The sequence below is a fragment of the Callorhinus ursinus genome, unplaced genomic scaffold (assembly GCF_003265705.2).
Source record: "Callorhinus ursinus isolate GAN/ISIS: 27379988/994484 unplaced genomic scaffold, GSC_fseal_2.0 scaffold8, whole genome shotgun sequence".
NCBI lineage: Eukaryota > Metazoa > Chordata > Mammalia > Carnivora > Otariidae > Callorhinus > Callorhinus ursinus.
The window spans coordinates 44,733,586-44,752,597 of record NW_027397070.1 but is presented as its reverse complement, the minus strand read 5'-3'; the positions used below and the strand labels follow the sequence as shown (position 1 = coordinate 44,752,597).

Genomic DNA, 19,012 nt, shown 5'->3' with positions numbered 1-19,012 from the left:
GAGAAGTCCCCTGCTCCACCAGGCGGTCACACCAGGACCCCGCAGAAGGAATCAGAGGAGGGGGACGGAGATGCAAACGTGAGCCACAGTGATGCACCTCATGTTTTCCCCTGGGGCTTTCGTGTTTTACAGCCGTAGTGAAAGGAAGCCTCCCAGCGCACAGGACTCGGGGGAGATAGGCTGGGTTCATATAACCTGAAACCATGTGTAGGCCCCCCTGACCTTGTGAGGCTGCTGTAGGTTAGAGTTCTTGGACTGGGCCTCCTCGGACCAGGCCCCCACCATGTGCAGTGGTGTGGGTCATTCACTGCCCAAGGGCAGCTGAAGGTCAAGTAGGGGCTGAAATCTAGCCCATACCGTGCTGGCCATCTGTGGGGCTTGGGGCCCATCGGAGGAGTCCTGTCTTCTGTTTTGAATGAAGGTACAACATGGACTAGTTGCACTATGCCATAGACTTTCAGTCTTAGACCTGAGCCTTCCTGTCATATCAGCAGGACTTTGTGCGGGCCCTGTGGCTCCAGTGGCCCCAACTACATGATGTTCAGCACAGCATATCCCCTGATAACTGCACTGTATATACTCAAGTTCTGGGTGACTCAGAATCAAGTTTCCATTGGAAGGAGAAGCTCATGCAGCATTGCCTCTACTGGGGATTGCAAGGTTCCTTCTGCAGCCAAACTAGCATGGCCCCAGGTTTTGCTGATGAACCACATGAAACTACTCCTTAGCATCTCCTGTAGAAGGGGCCACCTCTGGCCTTTAACAAATAATCCCTCCATGTCATAATACGTCTTAAGACTTGGAAAGAACAATTTGCTTTCTCCAAAGGTTTCTCTTTTACCAAGACAAGAAAGGACATTGGCATGGGAGAACAGCCGACTGAGCTATCCAACCACCTGGATCCAGGCCTCTTGCCACCAATTAGTCCTAAATGGCAGCTGGTCCACATCCTTGGTCCATGAACTGTGTAGCTTTACTCCTTTTTCCATTATTAGTCCCATGACATGGATGGTCTTTTTACACATCTTTCCCAGCAACATGGGAAAGCGACTATTCAACTAGTCTTTCATTGAGTTTTATAGTTTGCAGGAGGTAGGAGATGACATATTCATATAGATTCCCTTTAGAGAGATCTAGCACTTTGATAGAAAATGGCTACCAGATTGAAAAGCATCTTGGTTGGTTGGTTAATTCCATTTGATTAGAACACTGGGATGTTTTAGACCAAGTTCTTGGGTTCCAGCCTCAAGTACTCTGAGAGTTGCCACTACTCTACAGTCATAGACCATTTCCTCAGACACAGCCACATCTTGTGGGTAGGTGGTGTTGCCCCAGAGCACATGTAACATGGCTGCATCAGTGCAAATCCATTTCCACCACTGGAACCCAAAAGATCGGAATGCACCGCCCATTAGAGTCTTCACAAAAGAACAGCAGGGAATTTATAAACTTTTTTTGAAGTTTGGACCTTTTATCATATAGATGCTAAAAATCTCAGGAGCTTGGAAGATTTTTCTCCTTCAGCTAGCCCTGAAAACATCTCTGTAATTTGTCCCACATGCACACTTGAGACACTTGGAAGGTGTCTGGTATTTTCTTGTTCTAAATTCTTTGTTAACAGACTTTGCAGAACCACTGACCCAACACTACTTCTGGGATGAAAAGACATCATTAAAAGCTCTTCACAGAGCTTCATTGAGATCATTCTTGCCTTTCCCAATACCCACTTCTTGTGAAAAGCAGCCTGGAGATGTTTGAACATCTTGTCCGGGTACCAGCCTTCCTCTCTCACACCCTCAGCCTACAAGGTCTACCTGAAGGGCCTCCACAGGGCTATGGGAGTTCTCCTCTCCTGCAGTTTGCACCCAGTGGTCCACCTGGCCTCCCAGTACACTCTGGGTTTGTCAACAAAGTCCTTAAACATCCTCTACCCACAGTGTGCACCTCAAAAGCAATAGGGAAGGGTGGGTTCCCACCATTCTCCATAGGGCCTCAGGGGTGGAGAAACTCCTGTAGGCCTTGCCTGAGAGCCTATGGCACCTTCTTGGTGTGTGAAGCCACATAGGCATGGCAAACCAGCCACAAAGACACACCAGGGACCAGCAGGTCTTCCATTCAGCAAGTTCTGATTTCTCATGAGGAAAGGCCAGAGAGAGAGAGAGGACCAAAGAAGAGAAGGGACGAGCACTCATATTTTAATCGTCCCCTACCACAGCTATTGTAATGTTTACATCTAGCAGATTCAAAATCATGTTTAAATTCCGTTAAAATGCATCTAGCTATGACAGGTTGCTTTCAACCCAGAATTCTTAGAATTTATGTGAAAAAGATGAAGTAAAGATATAGATCACCCGAGGGTAGTCAGGTTTACAAGGACCTTCAACAGAGGGGGAAGAAAAGGGCAAGTCAGCATCAGCGGATTTCTGTCCTTTGGCAAGAGGAGTGGGGCCAGTTCCATGCATGGGAGTCCTGTTCCCTGGCTGCCATTTTGCTACTCACTGGTTTGATGTTAACAGTGCAGGCTGGGCCCCATGAACTCAGCAGCTTGTTTTTGATGAGCGAGTGAATGAACGAGACCAAGGCCTTCCTGTACACTAAGCCCTGTGCTCGGATCTTGGGGAGAATGGTAGGAAGAGGAGAGGTGGGTCTGCGCTGTTCTCCAGACCACAGGACAGAACCTCCACCAGGCACCACGGGGAAGGCCCTACTCATTCAGTGCTCTTACCACGGGGTCTCCTATCTGCCACTGTGTTGCTCTCTACCCCCCTCGAAGCTGGATGTGCATGAGAAACAGGCCACTCCCGTACAAGAAGAGTGAACCCGTAGCCCACCTTTACGCCCTCCGTCACAGTCAAGGCCCCGGGAGCTTGATAAGGCCTTGCCCTGGGGAGCACAGGAACAGTGCGGGGACTTGCTTCCTCCTCCACCCTACGGCTACTGCCTTTCTCTCCCTGTCCCGCTCTGCGGATGAGGCTGACGGGGACTGTAAGGGATGTCGGATCTCATGCAGAGGCCACCAACACACACGCCAGCTAGACGGCATCGCCAGGGCCCATGCAGCACGGCCACCTTCTGCACCCGCAAAAGCCACTACAGAGAAGCATCGGCTCCCGACCTGCACCTGCGTGATTGCTAGAGCTCACAGAGGGAAATTTGGAATTTTCTCTCTCTCTCTCTCTCTCTCTCTCTCTCTTTTTTTTTTTAGATGAGCTATGGTTCTGAGCCAATTTATTTCATGGTACAGTTCGATGGCCTTCTCCCTGGGCTGCTGCGGAAGATGCACACGCTGTGCAGCCCCAAGGGCAGCAGGGTCCTTCCTCCTCAAAGCCCCAAGCAGAAGATCAAATGCGAGGCCCGAGGCTGGGCAGCTGTGTGTGCACCTTCTGCAGAGGGAGCTGCTTGGGGTTTGCAAACCCATCCCTAGAAGAGAAGCCGCAGACGCTCGCAAAAGAAAAAGGGTGTATTGAGTGGGGAAAGCACTGGACTCCCTCCCACCCCGAAGGAAACGACAACCAACAACAAAAAAATTGAAGAAACAAAGAAAAACCAGAAGAAACGTTGAGGGAAGAAAACCAGCTGAACTTACCACACTGCGAGTGAACTTTTCTAAGGAAGTTCTACGACCTTGCTCACTTTCTGGCTTTAGGGGGGGAAAAAAAAGTAGGGAGAAAAATACAGAAAAAAAAAACTCTTCAGCTTACATGTGGTTTCCAAACAGCAGCAGCGGCAGCTAACGAACAAAAACAACAGCAAAACAGGGCGAAAAAACGGGAAAAGAGAAGCAGCCAGCGCTGTAGGTGAGAGTCAGCGGGAGAGACAGCGAACGGAAGCCCGCCAGAGATGGTGCTGCCTCTGTGGCGCAGTTAGGAGAGAGGCGTGTTTGCTTCTAAGGGGCCATCGGTGGTGCTGTAGGGCTCGGAGTCGGAGCCTCTGTGCCTTTGCTTGAGCCACCGTCCGCCCTTGGGAGCTGTCTGCTCCCTGCTTCCCACTGGCTGTGCTCGTGGGCTGGAGCCCCTGGTTTGTGTTCCTGAGGCTGCAGGCAGACACCTGGGGGCCCCAAGTGGGGACCCAGAACAGACTCCTGAAGGCTGGGTGTAGGCAGGGGATCCTGAGGGGACATCAGCAAGTGGCCGTGGGCAAGGTGAGGTCATCAACGCCTCTGGGAGTCGGGCTTAGGACTCTGAGATTTTTCCCCACCCAGACGCAGCCAGAAAGTTTGCTCACCGCAGTGACTTCCTACTGGGCCCCTGTTGACTTTCATTCTGCGTCCTTAGAGCAAGGAGGGTCTACCCACGTCCTCTCTGTTGACATAGGGTCTTGGGCCTCAGAAGGAGTGTTTCGGACAGAAAGTGCTCTCTCGGTATGTAGGCAGGTGACCCCTTCTGAGGTTTACGCAGGGCCGGCTACAGGAGGCTCAGGGACCCCCGTGGAGAACTCTTAGTTAAGGAGCCCCTGCCAGGGGCAAGAGGCAAAGCCCTTGAATCCTCTCTCCAGGCCTAGTCGCTCACTACCACACACTACCATAGGAGGAGAGGAGGGTGTGGTGTGCACCTGACGCTTTCCCTAAGTTTCCTGCTTTGCGAAGAGGTTTGGTAGAGAATTACAACCCAAATACTGGCTAGTTGATCCTAGAGCCCTGTTCCAGGGTCCTGAGTCTGAGACTGGGAAATTTGGAGAGTAGAGTCACTCACATGGACACACACACACACACACACACACACACACACACACACCCAGCAAAAATGGAAACCAGAGAGCTGAAGAAGCAGCCAGGTGCCTGTGGGTCTGCAGGGTGCCAAAAGCAGAGGGGTGGGCAAAGGGCAGCCATCTGTCTGTGCGGTCAAGGTCAGAGGGCTTCTTTGTTGGTGGTCACACCCCTATCCCTTCCCCTGGCTGCGGGGAGACAGGACATCGCAGAAGGAAAACACAACACACACACACACACACACACACACACACACACACACACACACACACACGACACACCATGGCAGAGCCAGGCTGGTCTTTCCCCTCACACAAGGAGCCGAAGGTTACCGTACCAAGTCTCGGCTCTGGGGACGGCGGGACTCAGCTTCCATCCTGTGCGCGGCCCAGGCGGCACACACTCGGCTGGGGTCAGGCTGGTCCTGGGCCCTGCAGCTAGCACGGTGTGCCTGTCATTCTTGTCCTATGGCTACTGGGTTGCTGCTCACAGAGGGTTGCCATCGGCCTGACTCATTCGGGTTCCTGCCTTGCATGTCCTGGAGGAGCCCTCGAAACCCAGCTCACCGGCCCCTTGAGAACCTGGTCTGCCACAGCAGCTAACCTTATCTTTGACAATATTAGGACAGAGGATGAACTAGGGATGAAGGTTCAGGAGGCTGTGGTTCCAGACTCCATCATGAGATGGAAAAGCAGAAAAGTGGGGTGGGACCTAGGTCCCCTCTCGTAGCTAGAGCGTGGGACCCTCACATACCTTTATGACCTGGACATTGATATCACACAGCAAGCCAATCTCTGACATCAGGGTACTTCTAGGCCTACCTGAAAAATACCGAGTTACAACTCCAATCCACACCTGGAGACTCTCAGGGAGAAATGGAAGAAAAAGTAGGTATTGTCACTGTTTTTTGGAAACAATTAACCCCTGGATATTGCAAGGGTGTTGGCATCTGCAAGAGCTTTTCTGCCAAAGAACATCCCTTCATTTGGGGGCTGGGAGGCTGATTCTAATCAGTTTCACATGTAACATTTCACAGGCAAGCCATGGGTCCCTTCCTCACATGAGGGATCTCCTTTGAGAAGTTCTCCCCTTATGGGAGGACCTGTGGGCGCAGGTGTATCAGTTCCACTCCCTGAGCTGGAGGGTGTTTCCCCTTTGTGTTCAGACCCATAAGAGGACTGAATGGCCTCTGGACTCTTCTGTGTATGTAGATGGCTCCAGATGAGCCAGACTGCTAGAACCTTAGAATTTTTCCAAACTGTGATCAGTTCAGGGTCTTGAGCCACGAGAAATAGGAACATTCATTTTGACCTTCTCCCATGAGATCTGGGTTGGAGATACCAGAAGTGTCCATAGCTTTTCTTGAAAAAATGGGCATCTGATGCTCCCCTCCATCAGAGCCCCAATACCTACACCCTCCTGCAAGGGAGCTGGCAAGAGGCCAGGCTTCACATTTTCCATCAAGTAGTGACACTTGATGGAAGGAGTGCAGGCAACCAATAAAGCTGGGTTTCTGACAGTCTGGGCGTTCCAGAAGTCCCTTTTCCTTCCTCAGACTCTCGGGGATATTCTCAGGGCTACCTAAGGGCAGGAGAACAGGATATAAATGTTTTTCTAGACTCTGGAGTTAAGAGGGTACCAACTGGATGCGCAGACAGGGTCCTGGCACACGAGGGAGACAGACAGACAGTACACAAAGAGGGCTGCGTGGCCGGGAGAGGCAGCCGACAGAGGGCGTGTGGGTGGACAACCGCAAGCTTCGGGACTGGGCTCGGCAGGCTGCGAGGGGGGCCGAGGGGATGCCCGTAGTCCTAAGCGGCGTGGCATGGACGTTGTGGATTTGGGTGCAAGGAGAGCCACACTTAACCACACGGGGGCCTTGGAGCCGAGCTGCAGAGCGCAGAAGGTTTGCAGGCATACAGGAATCCCGGACCATCTCTCCTGCCTCCCCTTTCCCAGACCCCGGGCCCCTCCTGTCTCTTCCTTCCCTCCTCCCAGAAATCCAGCTGAGTTCTTCCTGCTTCAGCTGCCCCTCGTCACCTACATGCTGAGGGTCCCTGGGGCCCCCCCAATCCAGAGGCCAAGGGCTGCAGGGAATCATGGCTTGACTCTGAGGGGAAGAGGCATACGAAGCTAGAGTGCAGTTATTTCATGGCTGAAAGATAAGGCAAACACTGTGGGGCATCAAGGAGGGGACGATTGCACCAGTGACTTCTGGGGCTAGATTGGGGATGGGCGGAGGGCTTGAAACCTGTAAGGTTTTCTACCCAGTGAGGGGGTTGCCCTGATCCGTGCCTCATCCTCACCGCTGAGCTGGTGAGACTTTATCTAAAGTCTGGGGTGAAGGGGGCAGGACTTTGCAGTGAGGGGCTCTTTCTGGTTTCCTAAGGGATTCGAGGGCGTCACCGCCAGTCCTGAACTCTTGGGCTGAGCCACTGTGGCCTTAGTATTTGGTCACACTCCCTGCTGTGGGCAGAATGTGCAGGCCAAGGTAATGGGACTTGGAGACAGGATGCCACAGCCTGGACCTTGGGGGTGCACTGGGATGGTGACGATTCTACTCGTGTGTCTTCCCTTGGAGGGGGAGCAGATAGAAAAGGGAAAGAAGAAAAGAGAAAATAAATAAAACCCAAGGGATGATACTGTCATCTGACGCCAGCAGCAAGCAGCAGGTAAGGGTCAACAGTGCTAAGAAAGGCAGGCCTGCCCTTCCCAAAGATCTACCTTCTTCTTGGCCAGCAGGAGGTCCTGGTAAGCGTTTGACCGGAGGAAGCGGGCATAGCTGTCACTCTTCATCAACTTGTAGATGTGTTCCTGGGAAGGACGGAGGCGGGAAGACACAAGAGAGAACAGTCAGCCACTGCTAAGGACGAGGAGTCACAACCCAACTGGCCACTGTTTTAGGAAAGAGACAAACTGGGGTATGCTTGCATGGATCTATGTTTGCTTGTGATATGTTTGCTTTGTTTTCTTTTCCCACCCAGAAACACCAAACAAAATATATTTTCTCCCTTAGAATAAAATCTCCTCGAGGATCATGTCCCAAAGGCTTTGTAATTGGGCCTTGGCGCCATGTCGAGATGCAATATTGTTTAATGATTAAAACCACAGGCACAGCAGTGAGAAGAAACAAAGTACTGGTACACCCAACCACTTGGGTGGATCTCGAGGGAATTATGATGAGTGAAAGAGCCAATCCCCAGAAGGTTACATAGTGGATGATTCCATTGGTATAACATTCTTAAAATGACAAAGTATAGAACTAGACAACAGATGAGTGGTTGCCAGGGGCTAAGGATGGGAGGGGGTAGGGAAGGGTGTGGTTATCAAAGACAATATGAAGGATGCTTGGGGTGATGGTGCTGTACAGAATTAAACACATACACACATACACACGCAACAGTACAAGTAAAACTGAGAAATCTGATACACTTGGTGGTTGTAGCAATGTCAACATCAGGGTTGTGATATCATACTATGGTTCTGCAGATGTTACCATTATGGGAAACTGGGTAACTGGTACATTTCTGTATGTCTTACAGCTGCATGTGAATTAAAAAGCTTAATTAAAAAAAAAAAAAGAACTCCACAGGCCACGGTGCAATTAGGTCAGTTGTGCATGTTAGAGCCACCCTCCTATCCTGGGAGGGTGCCGTTGGCAACCATTTACAGGGCATGTGAGCAAATACGCCTGCCCTAAGGCTTACATCCAGGAGGGGCAGATGCTGTGGCGTGCTGCCCTCTCTTCTTCGCCCAGGCTTCTAGAGGCATTTGCATTCTGGCCTTGGTGATGGATTTCACCCTTGACTTCCAGCTGATTCTTATAGTCTGCGGGCCCTTCCTCACAGATCTGTCCTCACCAAGGGCAGGGTAAGTCTGGTACCTTAAAAGAGGGCGTTTGTTGAAAAACATTATTTATCAGTCGTGAGGGGATAAATGTGGCTCCGTGGTCCAGAAGAGCCTGGCTGTCCCAAGAGAGGGCCTGTTAAGAGGAATGGTGGGCTTCCACTAGGGAGGATGGGATTGCTGGCAGAGGCTGGCCTGGTAGAGGAAGCATCTTCTCTTATACACAAGCATTGTTCATTCCATGAAGGTGGACAAGGGCCTCGGGGCTCGGGGGAATTAAGAGCTGGTCAGTGAGGAGAGAGTGCTCAGTTGAGAGGTGAGACTGGTCATTAAGGACCTCCTCCTTGGGTACTTGCCTCCCAGGGGAGGATGGAGGAAGGGTAGCCTCCCCTCACCGGGGGGGCACATTTTATAGATGCCTGGCCAGGATGCTGTTGCAACCCAGAGGAACCCGGGGCAATGGTGAGGGCTTGCTGGGAGCCTCTCCCTTCCCACCTCAAAAGAAAGTGGGAGCAGAAAGCAAGCAAGTCCTTGGTCATGAGTGGATCCTTCTCCAACTCATCTTCAGCTTGGGCACCAGCATGATTCTTCCTGTGATGCCCCCATATTTACAAAAGCAGGGTGCAAGCTGGCTAATGGGATGGCCCACTGCAAGGAGCCAAGCAAAATTCAACAGTGGCTTGGATCTGAACCGACTTTGATAATCCAGATGTGGTGCATTTTATAAACTTAGTGAGAACATGCTTCACCTAGTGTTTTCCTGCAAATTTCAGACAAAAATCCAGCCCACTTTAGGGTAAGTTCCTTGAGGGTAGGAACAATATGTCTTTATCTCTTGTATGGGTACAGCGTCCAGCACAGGGTTCAATGTTAGTGACACTGTTGACAGGTTCACTGACGTGCTTGTGTGAGTAACATCCGGCGAGTTTGCAGGCGCCATACTTGTGCTTTCTGCTCACGTCAGTTCCTGCCCTCTGCGTGGAAGGGCAGTGGGGCTGGCACTCAGCTCGAAGGAATCCACATGGGAGCATCTCGGGTCATCTCTAATGGTCTCAGAGCCTAGGCTGAGGCGCTGCATTGGTCTTTGTTTTCATGTGTGGTCTCTTTCAATTGTTCTACCATTTAAACCATAGGTACAAATGTTAATGACTCACTGTCTCTTTCTTCTTGTCTCAGGCATTGCTTGTGTCTGGCTGACAGAGGCAGGTGGCTCCTGAGTCATAGGGAGAGACCTATCACCCATGCCTGGATCCTCTCCAAACCCCTCTCCAAGGTAACTGGTCCCTGCTTCTTATCCTGGCTTCTCAGATGAATCTAGATCCCAGGTCTACCTCACAAAATACCCCTCTACTGCCTCAAGAGAAGTAAGGAGATCTCTCCTGGTCCAGCACTTCTGGCCGTGGCAACAAATTCCACCCCTGATCTAGCTAATTCCTCCACCCTCACTGTGGGATGGAAAAGCCTGGTCCATTAAAAGAAAGAATTTGTCAATTAAAAAAGAGCAGGATAAAGCAGATGTCTGAACATTTAGTCACAGAGTCAGCAAATGTTTAATGAGCATCTACTAGGTACGAACACTCTGTCAGGCATTGAGGTGACAGCCTGAACAAGACAGACTAAGTCCCTGCCGTCATAAAGCTTAGATGTACGAGGCAGGATGGATGCACAAAAGTGATAGGCTACAACTCCCAAAGCAGTCTCAGGTCCCAGCCACTCGTGAATTTTGCGTGGCTCCTTGCAGTGGGCTTACTCCCATCAGCAACTTTTGTAGACCTGGGGATGTATTTGAGCTAAGGACTCCAAAGACGAAGTGTGAGCACAGGGTGCTGGGAATGGGTGTATATGGGATGACCCACTCTGCCAGAGTAGGGTATGTCCCCCCACCCCCTCTGGGCCTCTCTTTCCCACAGTCTAGAGATCCATGACTCTCCCCTACCCTCCTCTGCTCCACCAAGCCAAGAAATGGGGCCTTTAAGAGACCCAGTTATGGAACTCTGTTTCTTCCTCCTTGCCAGCTTTGTCTAAGAAGCACAAAGACAGTAAACAGGGGGTGGGTGAATGGAGCGCTGAGGTTTTTCTGGGAATGAGAATTAAGATGGGACTCAGGGTCTTTGGCCAGTTCCCAAATGCAATGAGTTTATCGCTGCCAGGGACAGCAAGTGTACAAAGCTCTTGGCAGTGACCTCTACTGATTTATGGGAGGTTCCGGTTTGTTTCCCCTGCTCTGAAGACAACCAGTCTTAAGGGAAATGTATATCCAGAATCTGCAAAGAGCCACTGGCAAAACCAGGAAGCCCTCACTGACAAAATTCCTCAGGGGCTAGAGAAAAAGAAGTTTTGTCTTCTCTTTTCTTCTTTGCCTTTTCTTGTCTTGTCTTCTCTTCCCATCCTTTGCTCCTTCCCTTCCTCTTTCTCCTTTTTCATTCCTTTCCTCCCTTCCTCCCTCCTCCTTATGCCTTCTCCCCCTCAAAAAAAGATAGCTGAGTTAACTATGAACAAGCAGAACTAGCAGGTCCACATCTGCCTTCCTGACACATGGGAGGGTGAGGACGGTTCTCCATAGGCTGAGCAACTGACGCTCCAGGGCCCTAAATCCTACTGAACCTCTTAGCCAGAGTTCTCAGCATGGGGAGGGAATCACGCCCCTGTAGCGGCTGACTGTTATAGCACAGCGTTGTCGCCCTGATGAGACATTCCACCCGCGTCTCCCTTTTTGGGCCCAGGGTTGGGATGGGGAGCTCCACTTGCCTGGGATATTAAGGCGGAAGCAACAACTGGAACCAGGAGGGTGTGAGACACATGTGGGCACTGGAAGGAACAAGAAGTGCAAGCTGTCTCAAAACCACACCTGCTTCAAATCAATGTTTTGCTGTGATAGTCCTCATTTGGAAATCTCCTTTATTTTTAGGCAAAACACAGTGACCCTCACAAGCACTGGGGAAGGTAATCAGACAAATGCCTGGGGCCTTGGGCCCCAAACATGCTGGAGCAGCTGACTTACTTAAGAGCACCCTCATGTCCTCCTCTTTGCTGTGGGTCCCTAAAACTGCTACGATCTCATTTCCCAGCTTTCGAACATCCTCCTGGAGTGGGAAACCACTCAACTGGAGCATTGCACAGCTGCCAAGAGCCCTTCTTGGGATTTTTAAGTGTCCTATTTTTCTTTTTGCAGAGATATGGGCCTCATCTCTGCCCTCCACACCCAGACTTCCTGGAACAACATCCAGACTTTGGGGACTGCTGGGTCCATCACAATCCCTTGGAGGAAGATGAGGCTGTGGTGTAGAATGGGATGTTGCTGGGCAGATAGGTGGAAGCAAGACTGGGCTGGGAGCCAAAGGTCCCAGCCACTCGTGAATGTTCAGTAGGATTTAGGGCTTACTTGCGTGGCTCCTTGCAGTGGGCCTACTCCCATCAGCAACTTCCGAAGACCTGGGGGTGTACAGGACCGGGCCCTGCCTATCACACAATTAAATGAGGAAATAGAAGTGAAAGCACCATAAAAACTCTATACATGTAAAGTAATAATAATAATTGGCCTTCATGTTGTGACTGTCCTTGCTAGGGATGACATGGGCGTGAGCCCGAAGACTGCAGGATCCCTGGGGTGGGAGGAAAGGTGAAGCAGAGCCATTATTTGGTTGCTGTTGTTTGCTCTAAAACATTATTTTTGTTGCTGTTGTTTGCTCTGAATCAGTGCTTAGATTGAAACAACCCCAATTTATAGATGTGGATTCTGAAACTCTAAAAAGTTAAGTGACTGGTCCAAGTACAGAGCTAGGATTTGAACCCAGAACTATGTGACTCCAAAGCTCACACTCTTCCCGGGCAACATGTTGCTTTTCATTGTCTTTGAGTTGGAGTGTTGGGGGGAGCCAGCGCTGCGTGACTGGGACAAGAGGTCCTCAATGTGTCGTTGGCAGAAACATTAGGGGTCTCCTCTCGTGTCCTGATCTGAATCATCCTGGTAGTAGATGAGCTGCCCTTTGAGAGCCATTTACTACCTCTGCCATCGGTGATGGTGACGGCTGGGTCACTCAGGGCAACGGGCTCAGGTTTCTTACCTCACAGACTGTGTACAACTTGCCTCCCATACCAGAAGGAAGGTCCTGACCTGGCAGAGCTCTGGGGCCTGACTGGGCTCTTGGTAAGCCATAAGCAGCAGGTCTGTATCAAAGCAAGTCACCCAGGAGATCCCTTTCAAGAGACTCTTGGATATTGTAAACCAGAGGTCTTTAGACCCTAGGCATGGTTAGCTGAGGCCTAGGGGAAATTAGCACTTGTTTCAACATGAATCCTGCAGGAGAACACAAGATGGGACTGCACAGTGGTAAGGACCTGAGGTGAGTCCTAAATCAGTATCTGAGGAGTAGATGTAGGCGAGGGAACAGAAATCATGCCATGCAGTAGGGACACCCACTTGCAGGGAAGGTGATAGCTTGTTGTCCTCATGGAGAAGCTTTGGATGACCCACCCAGGATCATGTGGATCTTAAATGAGAAGCCCCCGTTTGTACTTCTTTGTCCTTCTAAGCAGCACACGGGGATGCTTGTTTCCATGTAATGCAGCATTCAAATCATAAGAGAGTATAAGAACAAGTTCTCATTTGTCTTTACCCCGTGAAGCATCTGTATCAACATGTTCAATTTAACTGACCAAAGGGTGCAGTCATTTGATGCTGTTCAATCCCTATTCTGTAGATAAAGGTAGCTCTGAAGACAGCTTTGTGTATTGCCTTTGCCTACCCAAATACCATGGGCATTAACTCAGACTAGTGTTTTCCTTTTCCTCTTCAAGGTCATGGGGTTTGATGCAGGCAAGCTCTGCTCTGAAGCATCAACAAAGAAATTTTGGAATTTAGCTCTCTGGCGCCTTCTCTCTAGGAGCTACTAGTCTGTGTGGTAATAAACGGAACCAGATCACAAACAACGGATCTGTTCTTTTGGAGAATGCAGCCCTCCCTCTGCTGTTCATCTCACTAAAATAAAACCACCCACAGAATAAAGTGAGTAATTCCCGGAGCAAGCGATGCTATGGCATTCTTTATTAAACTATGTCTGGCATGGGAAATCTACCAGGAAATGCCCTCCAATTGAGGATTAATATCAGGAAACTTGGTGCAGTCTTGTGATACAGGCACACGATACCACCAGCTCCACCACCAGAGCAAAGGTGACCAGCCTTCAGCAGGCTGCAAAGACTTCTACTTGTGAGTAATCTGGGACAAACACAGATGTGTACTCCACATCAAAGCTTTTGCCTTTTAAACAAAGCACATGTCAGAAATCTCGAGTTCCTTAATCAAGTTGCTTTTAAACATCTTAGATGAGATAATAATAGAGACTTTTGACTAGAGGCTTCCTGTCTGTTTAAAGGAGGTGTAGACTTGTTGGTGTATTTCTCGTCTCTTTCATCACCCATCCTCATCTTGGTCTTGAGGTTGCCCTTTGATCATGCCATGCATGGATGATGGCCGAGTAGAGTTTCAGGAACTTAGACTGAAGTCTACTTAAAGGAAGCGTCCCTCCTATGTATCTATATATTCCCATTTAACTGGTATTTATTGATCACGTACTATATGTGTTCCCCAAGGTTGTTTGGCAAGATTTTTCAAAGCGGAAAGCCAAGGGACAGATTGTCCTTCTTTCTTCTATGACAGGTGCAGCTGAGAGTATTGGGATTCTGGACTGAGTTGTCAAGGAAATTTTTTAAAAATTTGAGCTGTGGGCAGAGCATTACTTTAGCGCTGTGGGGACTTATGAAAGGTAAAGAAGACCAAATTCTCATCAAAGGACTTTGAAGTCCTGAGGTGCTGGAAGGCCCAGAGGGGCCTCAGTGGAGTGTTTCAGCAGCTCCTGCAGGGCAGGAAAGCAGTGGGGCTTGGACAGCTAGGAAGCCAACACAGGGTTCTGCAGGAAACAGAGCTAAAGGCTGAGTTGGTCTGCCCAGTTCAACTGTCAGTCCATTTGATGGATGGATTTCCAATCCAATCCAATCTCAATGAAGTATTTTCTCAGGCCTGTTTTGTTTTGTTTGTAAAGAATGGTGTGCTCTTAGACAAGCTCTGCCTGATGGCCAAGAGTCATCCAGGCCTCCTACTTCCTTTGCAATTTCCCTCACTATAGAACTTCACAGCTCACAGGTAAAGGTCTCCCAACTGGAATGGGAGAATGACTGTTCATGAAGTAGATGGGTGGGGAGATAGATGAATGATTAAATGGGCCCAGTGACACATTCCTGGGAACATCCAAGACTTTTTAAATTGAAGCCAGGCAGCCACTGTGCCAGCCAGCTGACTTTCATCTCCCTCCTGCAGCTTGCAGAGGCTCTGGAAAGAGGTGAACGCCCTAAGAGGAAGCCTTAGGTTCTCAATAATTCCTGTGGTTTCATTCTCTCCTCCAAAAACCACCAGCAAAGCTTTAGATTACATGCTCCAAGATTCAGACCTCTCTTGCTCCAGCTCACCCTGCCCACCACCCTCTGATACCCTCTCTTAGCTCAAAGCCTTCCACACTTTCCTACTATCTTCAGGGTGAGAAAGTTTGAATTCCTCAGGATGACGCGTGAGGCCCCCAGCATTTGGCTCCTACATGCTTTTTCTGCATTTTTCTCCTAAGACCTCCTTAGATGAGCAGACATCTTAGAAGAATTCTTTCTTGGTCTAGCTTGGAATTAGAAGACCTTAGGAATACTAGAGCCATTCATTTTTGTGAATTCACACACATAAATATGTAGCACTTTTTACTTATTCAAAAATTTTTTCAGGGCCATTAGCTCATCTGGTTTCTCAAAAATTCTTAGAGGGCTATACGGAAGACATCATCCCCAATTTCTAGATAAGAAATCTAAGGCATGAAAGGTCAAGATTCTTGCCTGGGACCACATAGCAAGTGAGTGGCAATGTAGGTCCTCTGATGCTCCATGGTTGAGAACAGAGATTTCAATCCCTAGCGTAAAGAACGGAGTCCTTTAAAAACAAACAAACAAACATGGCCCATTTTCTTTTTTTCTCCCCTTACAAAGCCAAATCTGTGAAATTGGAACAACACAGCAAACAGCTGAGGGCTATGGTCACAGCCCACAGACCTTTATGGAAGATTTGGTCTTGGCCCAAATCTTCAAAAAAGCCAAATGCCAAATGGATCAGTAAAACACAAGTTGCAAATGCAGGGCCCATGCTGATGGGGTGTCTTGTGAAATATTTCCACAGGAAGCAAACACAGGCAATTGACTTTGCTATAACAATGCATGCGGTCAGATAAAAAAAAAAAAAATCCTCGGAGAGAGCTGGCATCCCACCCCCAGTCCCCATTTCAAAGGAACCCATAAATCTGGCTGACCCATTTTGGCTACTGACCCTAATAGTAGGGTACACACTCACAGCTCTATGGCATTCTGACCCCAGTTGCGGGCTTCTGAGAACCCTTGGGACCAGCTGAAGAAGCCACTCACAGCTCCTGATCCCATAGGGGAGGATTTCAAAGGGCTTGGGTATCCTTATTCCCACTTTGCAGATAGGCAAAATGAGGAAAGCAAACTTAAGACTTAAATGTGCAATCCTAGACAAAGCAGGTGGCAGAAGCAGTATCAGCTCTCAGGTCTGCTTCCTGGCTGGACCCTTCTGTAGAGACAGGAGTTTCCCCAGCTCTCAACATGACAACCGAGCCCTCAACAACTAACAATCCGGGGACAGTGTGATCTGAGCAGCAGATGCTTGGCCCACAGGTCAGGAGATCTGAGAGCAAGTCTAGGCTGGTCATGGGCTGCTAAGGATTTTAAGCTCTTTTCCTCACCTGGAAGCTTCTGAACCACACCTGTGTAGCTGGTGCAGGCAGCAGTGCTGACCAGGTCTGAGCATCATGGGGCTTGCTGACTTCTCCTCAGTCTGATCGGTGACATCCAACCCCCACTCGGACGCATTTGCAGATGGGGTTTGTCATGCTACCGCACCAAAAACAGAGCCCCTCTGACCTCCTCTCCCAAAGAAATGGAAGATTAACCACTCTCAACCTGCTATCTTCTACCTTTTTCTGGGTTTCTTGAAGTGTTTCAGTGATTTTTATGATATACTGTTTAGCACAGGGGTCTCAAGTGACAGGCCTCCAACTCATGTCTGGCCCTGAGCTAAGAATGGTTTTTACATTTTTAAATGGCTGGAAAAAATAAAAAAGAATATTTCATGAAAAATTATATGAAATTGAGCCTTCAGTATCCATAAATAAAGATTTTTTTTTGGAACATAGCCATATCCACTCCTTTATGCTGTTTACATTGTAATGTTGTTACACTGTGGCTGTTTTCATATCACAGAACTGAGTAGTGGTGACACAGACCATATGACCCACAAAGACTAAAATTTATACCGTTTGGCCCTTTACAGAAAAAGTTTTTTTTTTAATTTTATTTTATTATTATTTTTTTTAATTAAACCCTGGTTTAGTGTAAAAGGCAGGCTATAGAATCAACTCTATTTGCATAATCCCCTTGTACACATAAATTGAGGAGAAAAATACACTAAAATGGGGATTATCTCTGGATGCTAAAATTACATGCAATTATTTGAATTTTTTCACCAAACGTGTTAAACATAAAGGTATAAAAAATATTAATCACATTAGGAAAATAAAATAGTAAGTGTTTATTCTATCTTACTGTGGGCCAGACCATTTTAGTTGTTGATGTGCTTCATTTCACCTGGTCCCCTTTCTGCCCCCATGCGTAGGGACCCCTGTATCTCTGTCATACAGATGAGGAAAGGAAGACTCAGGGAAGTGAAGTAACTTGCCCAAGGTCACACTGCTAGTTAGAAGTATATTGTGTGTTCACGGTGGAAACACACTTAAGAAACAAAAGGGAACAGGTTGAAACAAGTTTGTTTAGAAAGAGTGTTTTATTTGAATTCACAGGAGACCAATCCTAACAGATAATGAGGAACTTAGAGAGGCTTTGAGTATCCTCTCTAAGAGTCCACTCTGCTTCAACAATGAGGTATCCTGTTTGTGGAAGTACCTGAACAATGGCAGAGCACTGTACTAATGAAGGCTGTGTATTTAGAAACTTGTCAAGGCACAACCTGTTGACTTCCTAAGATTTCCTATCCAATCTTTCTCAAATTAGAAAGAACATAAAAGTCAAGAAGAGAGGACTGGTTGGCTAAACTATGGTGCTTCCATACGATGGAATACTATGCAACAATTAAAGAACCAGGCAATAATCATCTTGTTGCTTCTAGTGTGGGCACTGGAGTTCTGAGGCTGCTCTGTGGTAAGGCAGGAGAAAGTGCATGAGTAATGATGTGAAGTACTAGGACATCACCTCTGGCATCCTTGAGAACCAAGAGTCTCAGCATAAACAAAGGAGGCACAAATATAAAAAGAAGAGGTTAAATAAAATCCCCAGTTCTTTTCAATTTGAATAGAAAGTATCAGTTTGAACTTATGATGTATTTTTAATCACCACCAACAACCACTAGTTTCCTAGCTCTGTCCACTGAAAAGGTCTAGAAAGGATGACTAGCCCAGGAACAATAAGCACCTCCAAGTGCCTAGATTATGGTCTCTAAGAACCATGTCCCACTAAGAGAAACCAGTGGTCCTTGCAGAAATGGCTGATTCCAGGTCTGGGGCAAGGCCTGGAACATCTTAGCTTCCTTGCTATTTGGATGACATCAAAGACTACCAGGATCATGTAAAAAGGAGCCATTGACAGAGATGGCACAATCCAAGTCTTAACAAAATAATAAACAAATGGACTAAAACACATCAAATATGTTTAGAACTATGAGTTTACAAAGATACTAAAAGCAAAACAGAAAACCCTAATCGGTCACCATTAGAAGATGATAGTAAACCACTCATTATTTTGAAAACTAAGAAATAAAGGGAAAGAAACAAACACTTATCCTATCTTTCCTATATAAATTGTATTATTGGACGATCTAATAGGAGATATATTTGATTATTTGTATTTCAGCTAGTAAATGAAGTAATTAACAATGGATCTAAGCAATAAACATTGATAATTGCTAAAAATCACAAAAAGAGAGAAAACTAGACCTTATGTGCCTTCTGACAAGAGAGCACAACATGACTTATGAAGCATTTTTGCCCACAGACATTAAATGTAAATCCAATTAAATATCTAAATCAAACTACTAATTTGTAGGAAATACAGAGGATAGAAGAACATGTTAAACAGCACCACAGGGTTGCAATAAAAAAAAAAAAAATCCAGGCTGTGGGAATCTCTTCAGGACAAAGAATACAATTTCTTCATGAAATAAATTACAAGGGGGCAGGGAGGGCAGTAGAGGGATATAAAAGAAACCTATAGATTAAAAGGCATGTGAAAGACATGTCAATATGCAGCAATGTGTGGGCCTGATTTGGATTCTGATTTTATTTTATTTTATTTATTTTTTTAAGATTTTATTTATTTGTCAGAGAGAGAGAGAGAGAGAGA

General features: G+C 47.8%; 1 protein-coding gene across 19 annotated transcripts in view; it reads right to left on the bottom strand.

Moving 5' to 3' along the window:
* RGS6 (regulator of G protein signaling 6) overlaps positions 1-19,012 on the bottom strand; it is a 647,729-nt gene that overhangs the window by 107,981 nt on the left and 520,736 nt on the right. For 6 of the 19 annotated variants that reach the window (XM_073895513.1, XM_073895514.1, XM_073895509.1 and 3 more), the window contains exon 16: positions 7,430-7,519. In XM_073895513.1, coding sequence (XP_073751614.1) covers positions 7,430-7,519 — 90 coding nt within the window. Of the gene's footprint in view, positions 1-125; positions 3,641-5,463; positions 5,527-5,548; positions 6,287-7,429; positions 7,520-19,012 lie in introns of those variants that run through there. The other 13 variants (XM_073895507.1, XM_073895506.1, XM_073895508.1 and 10 more) reach the window with 8 other exon arrangements.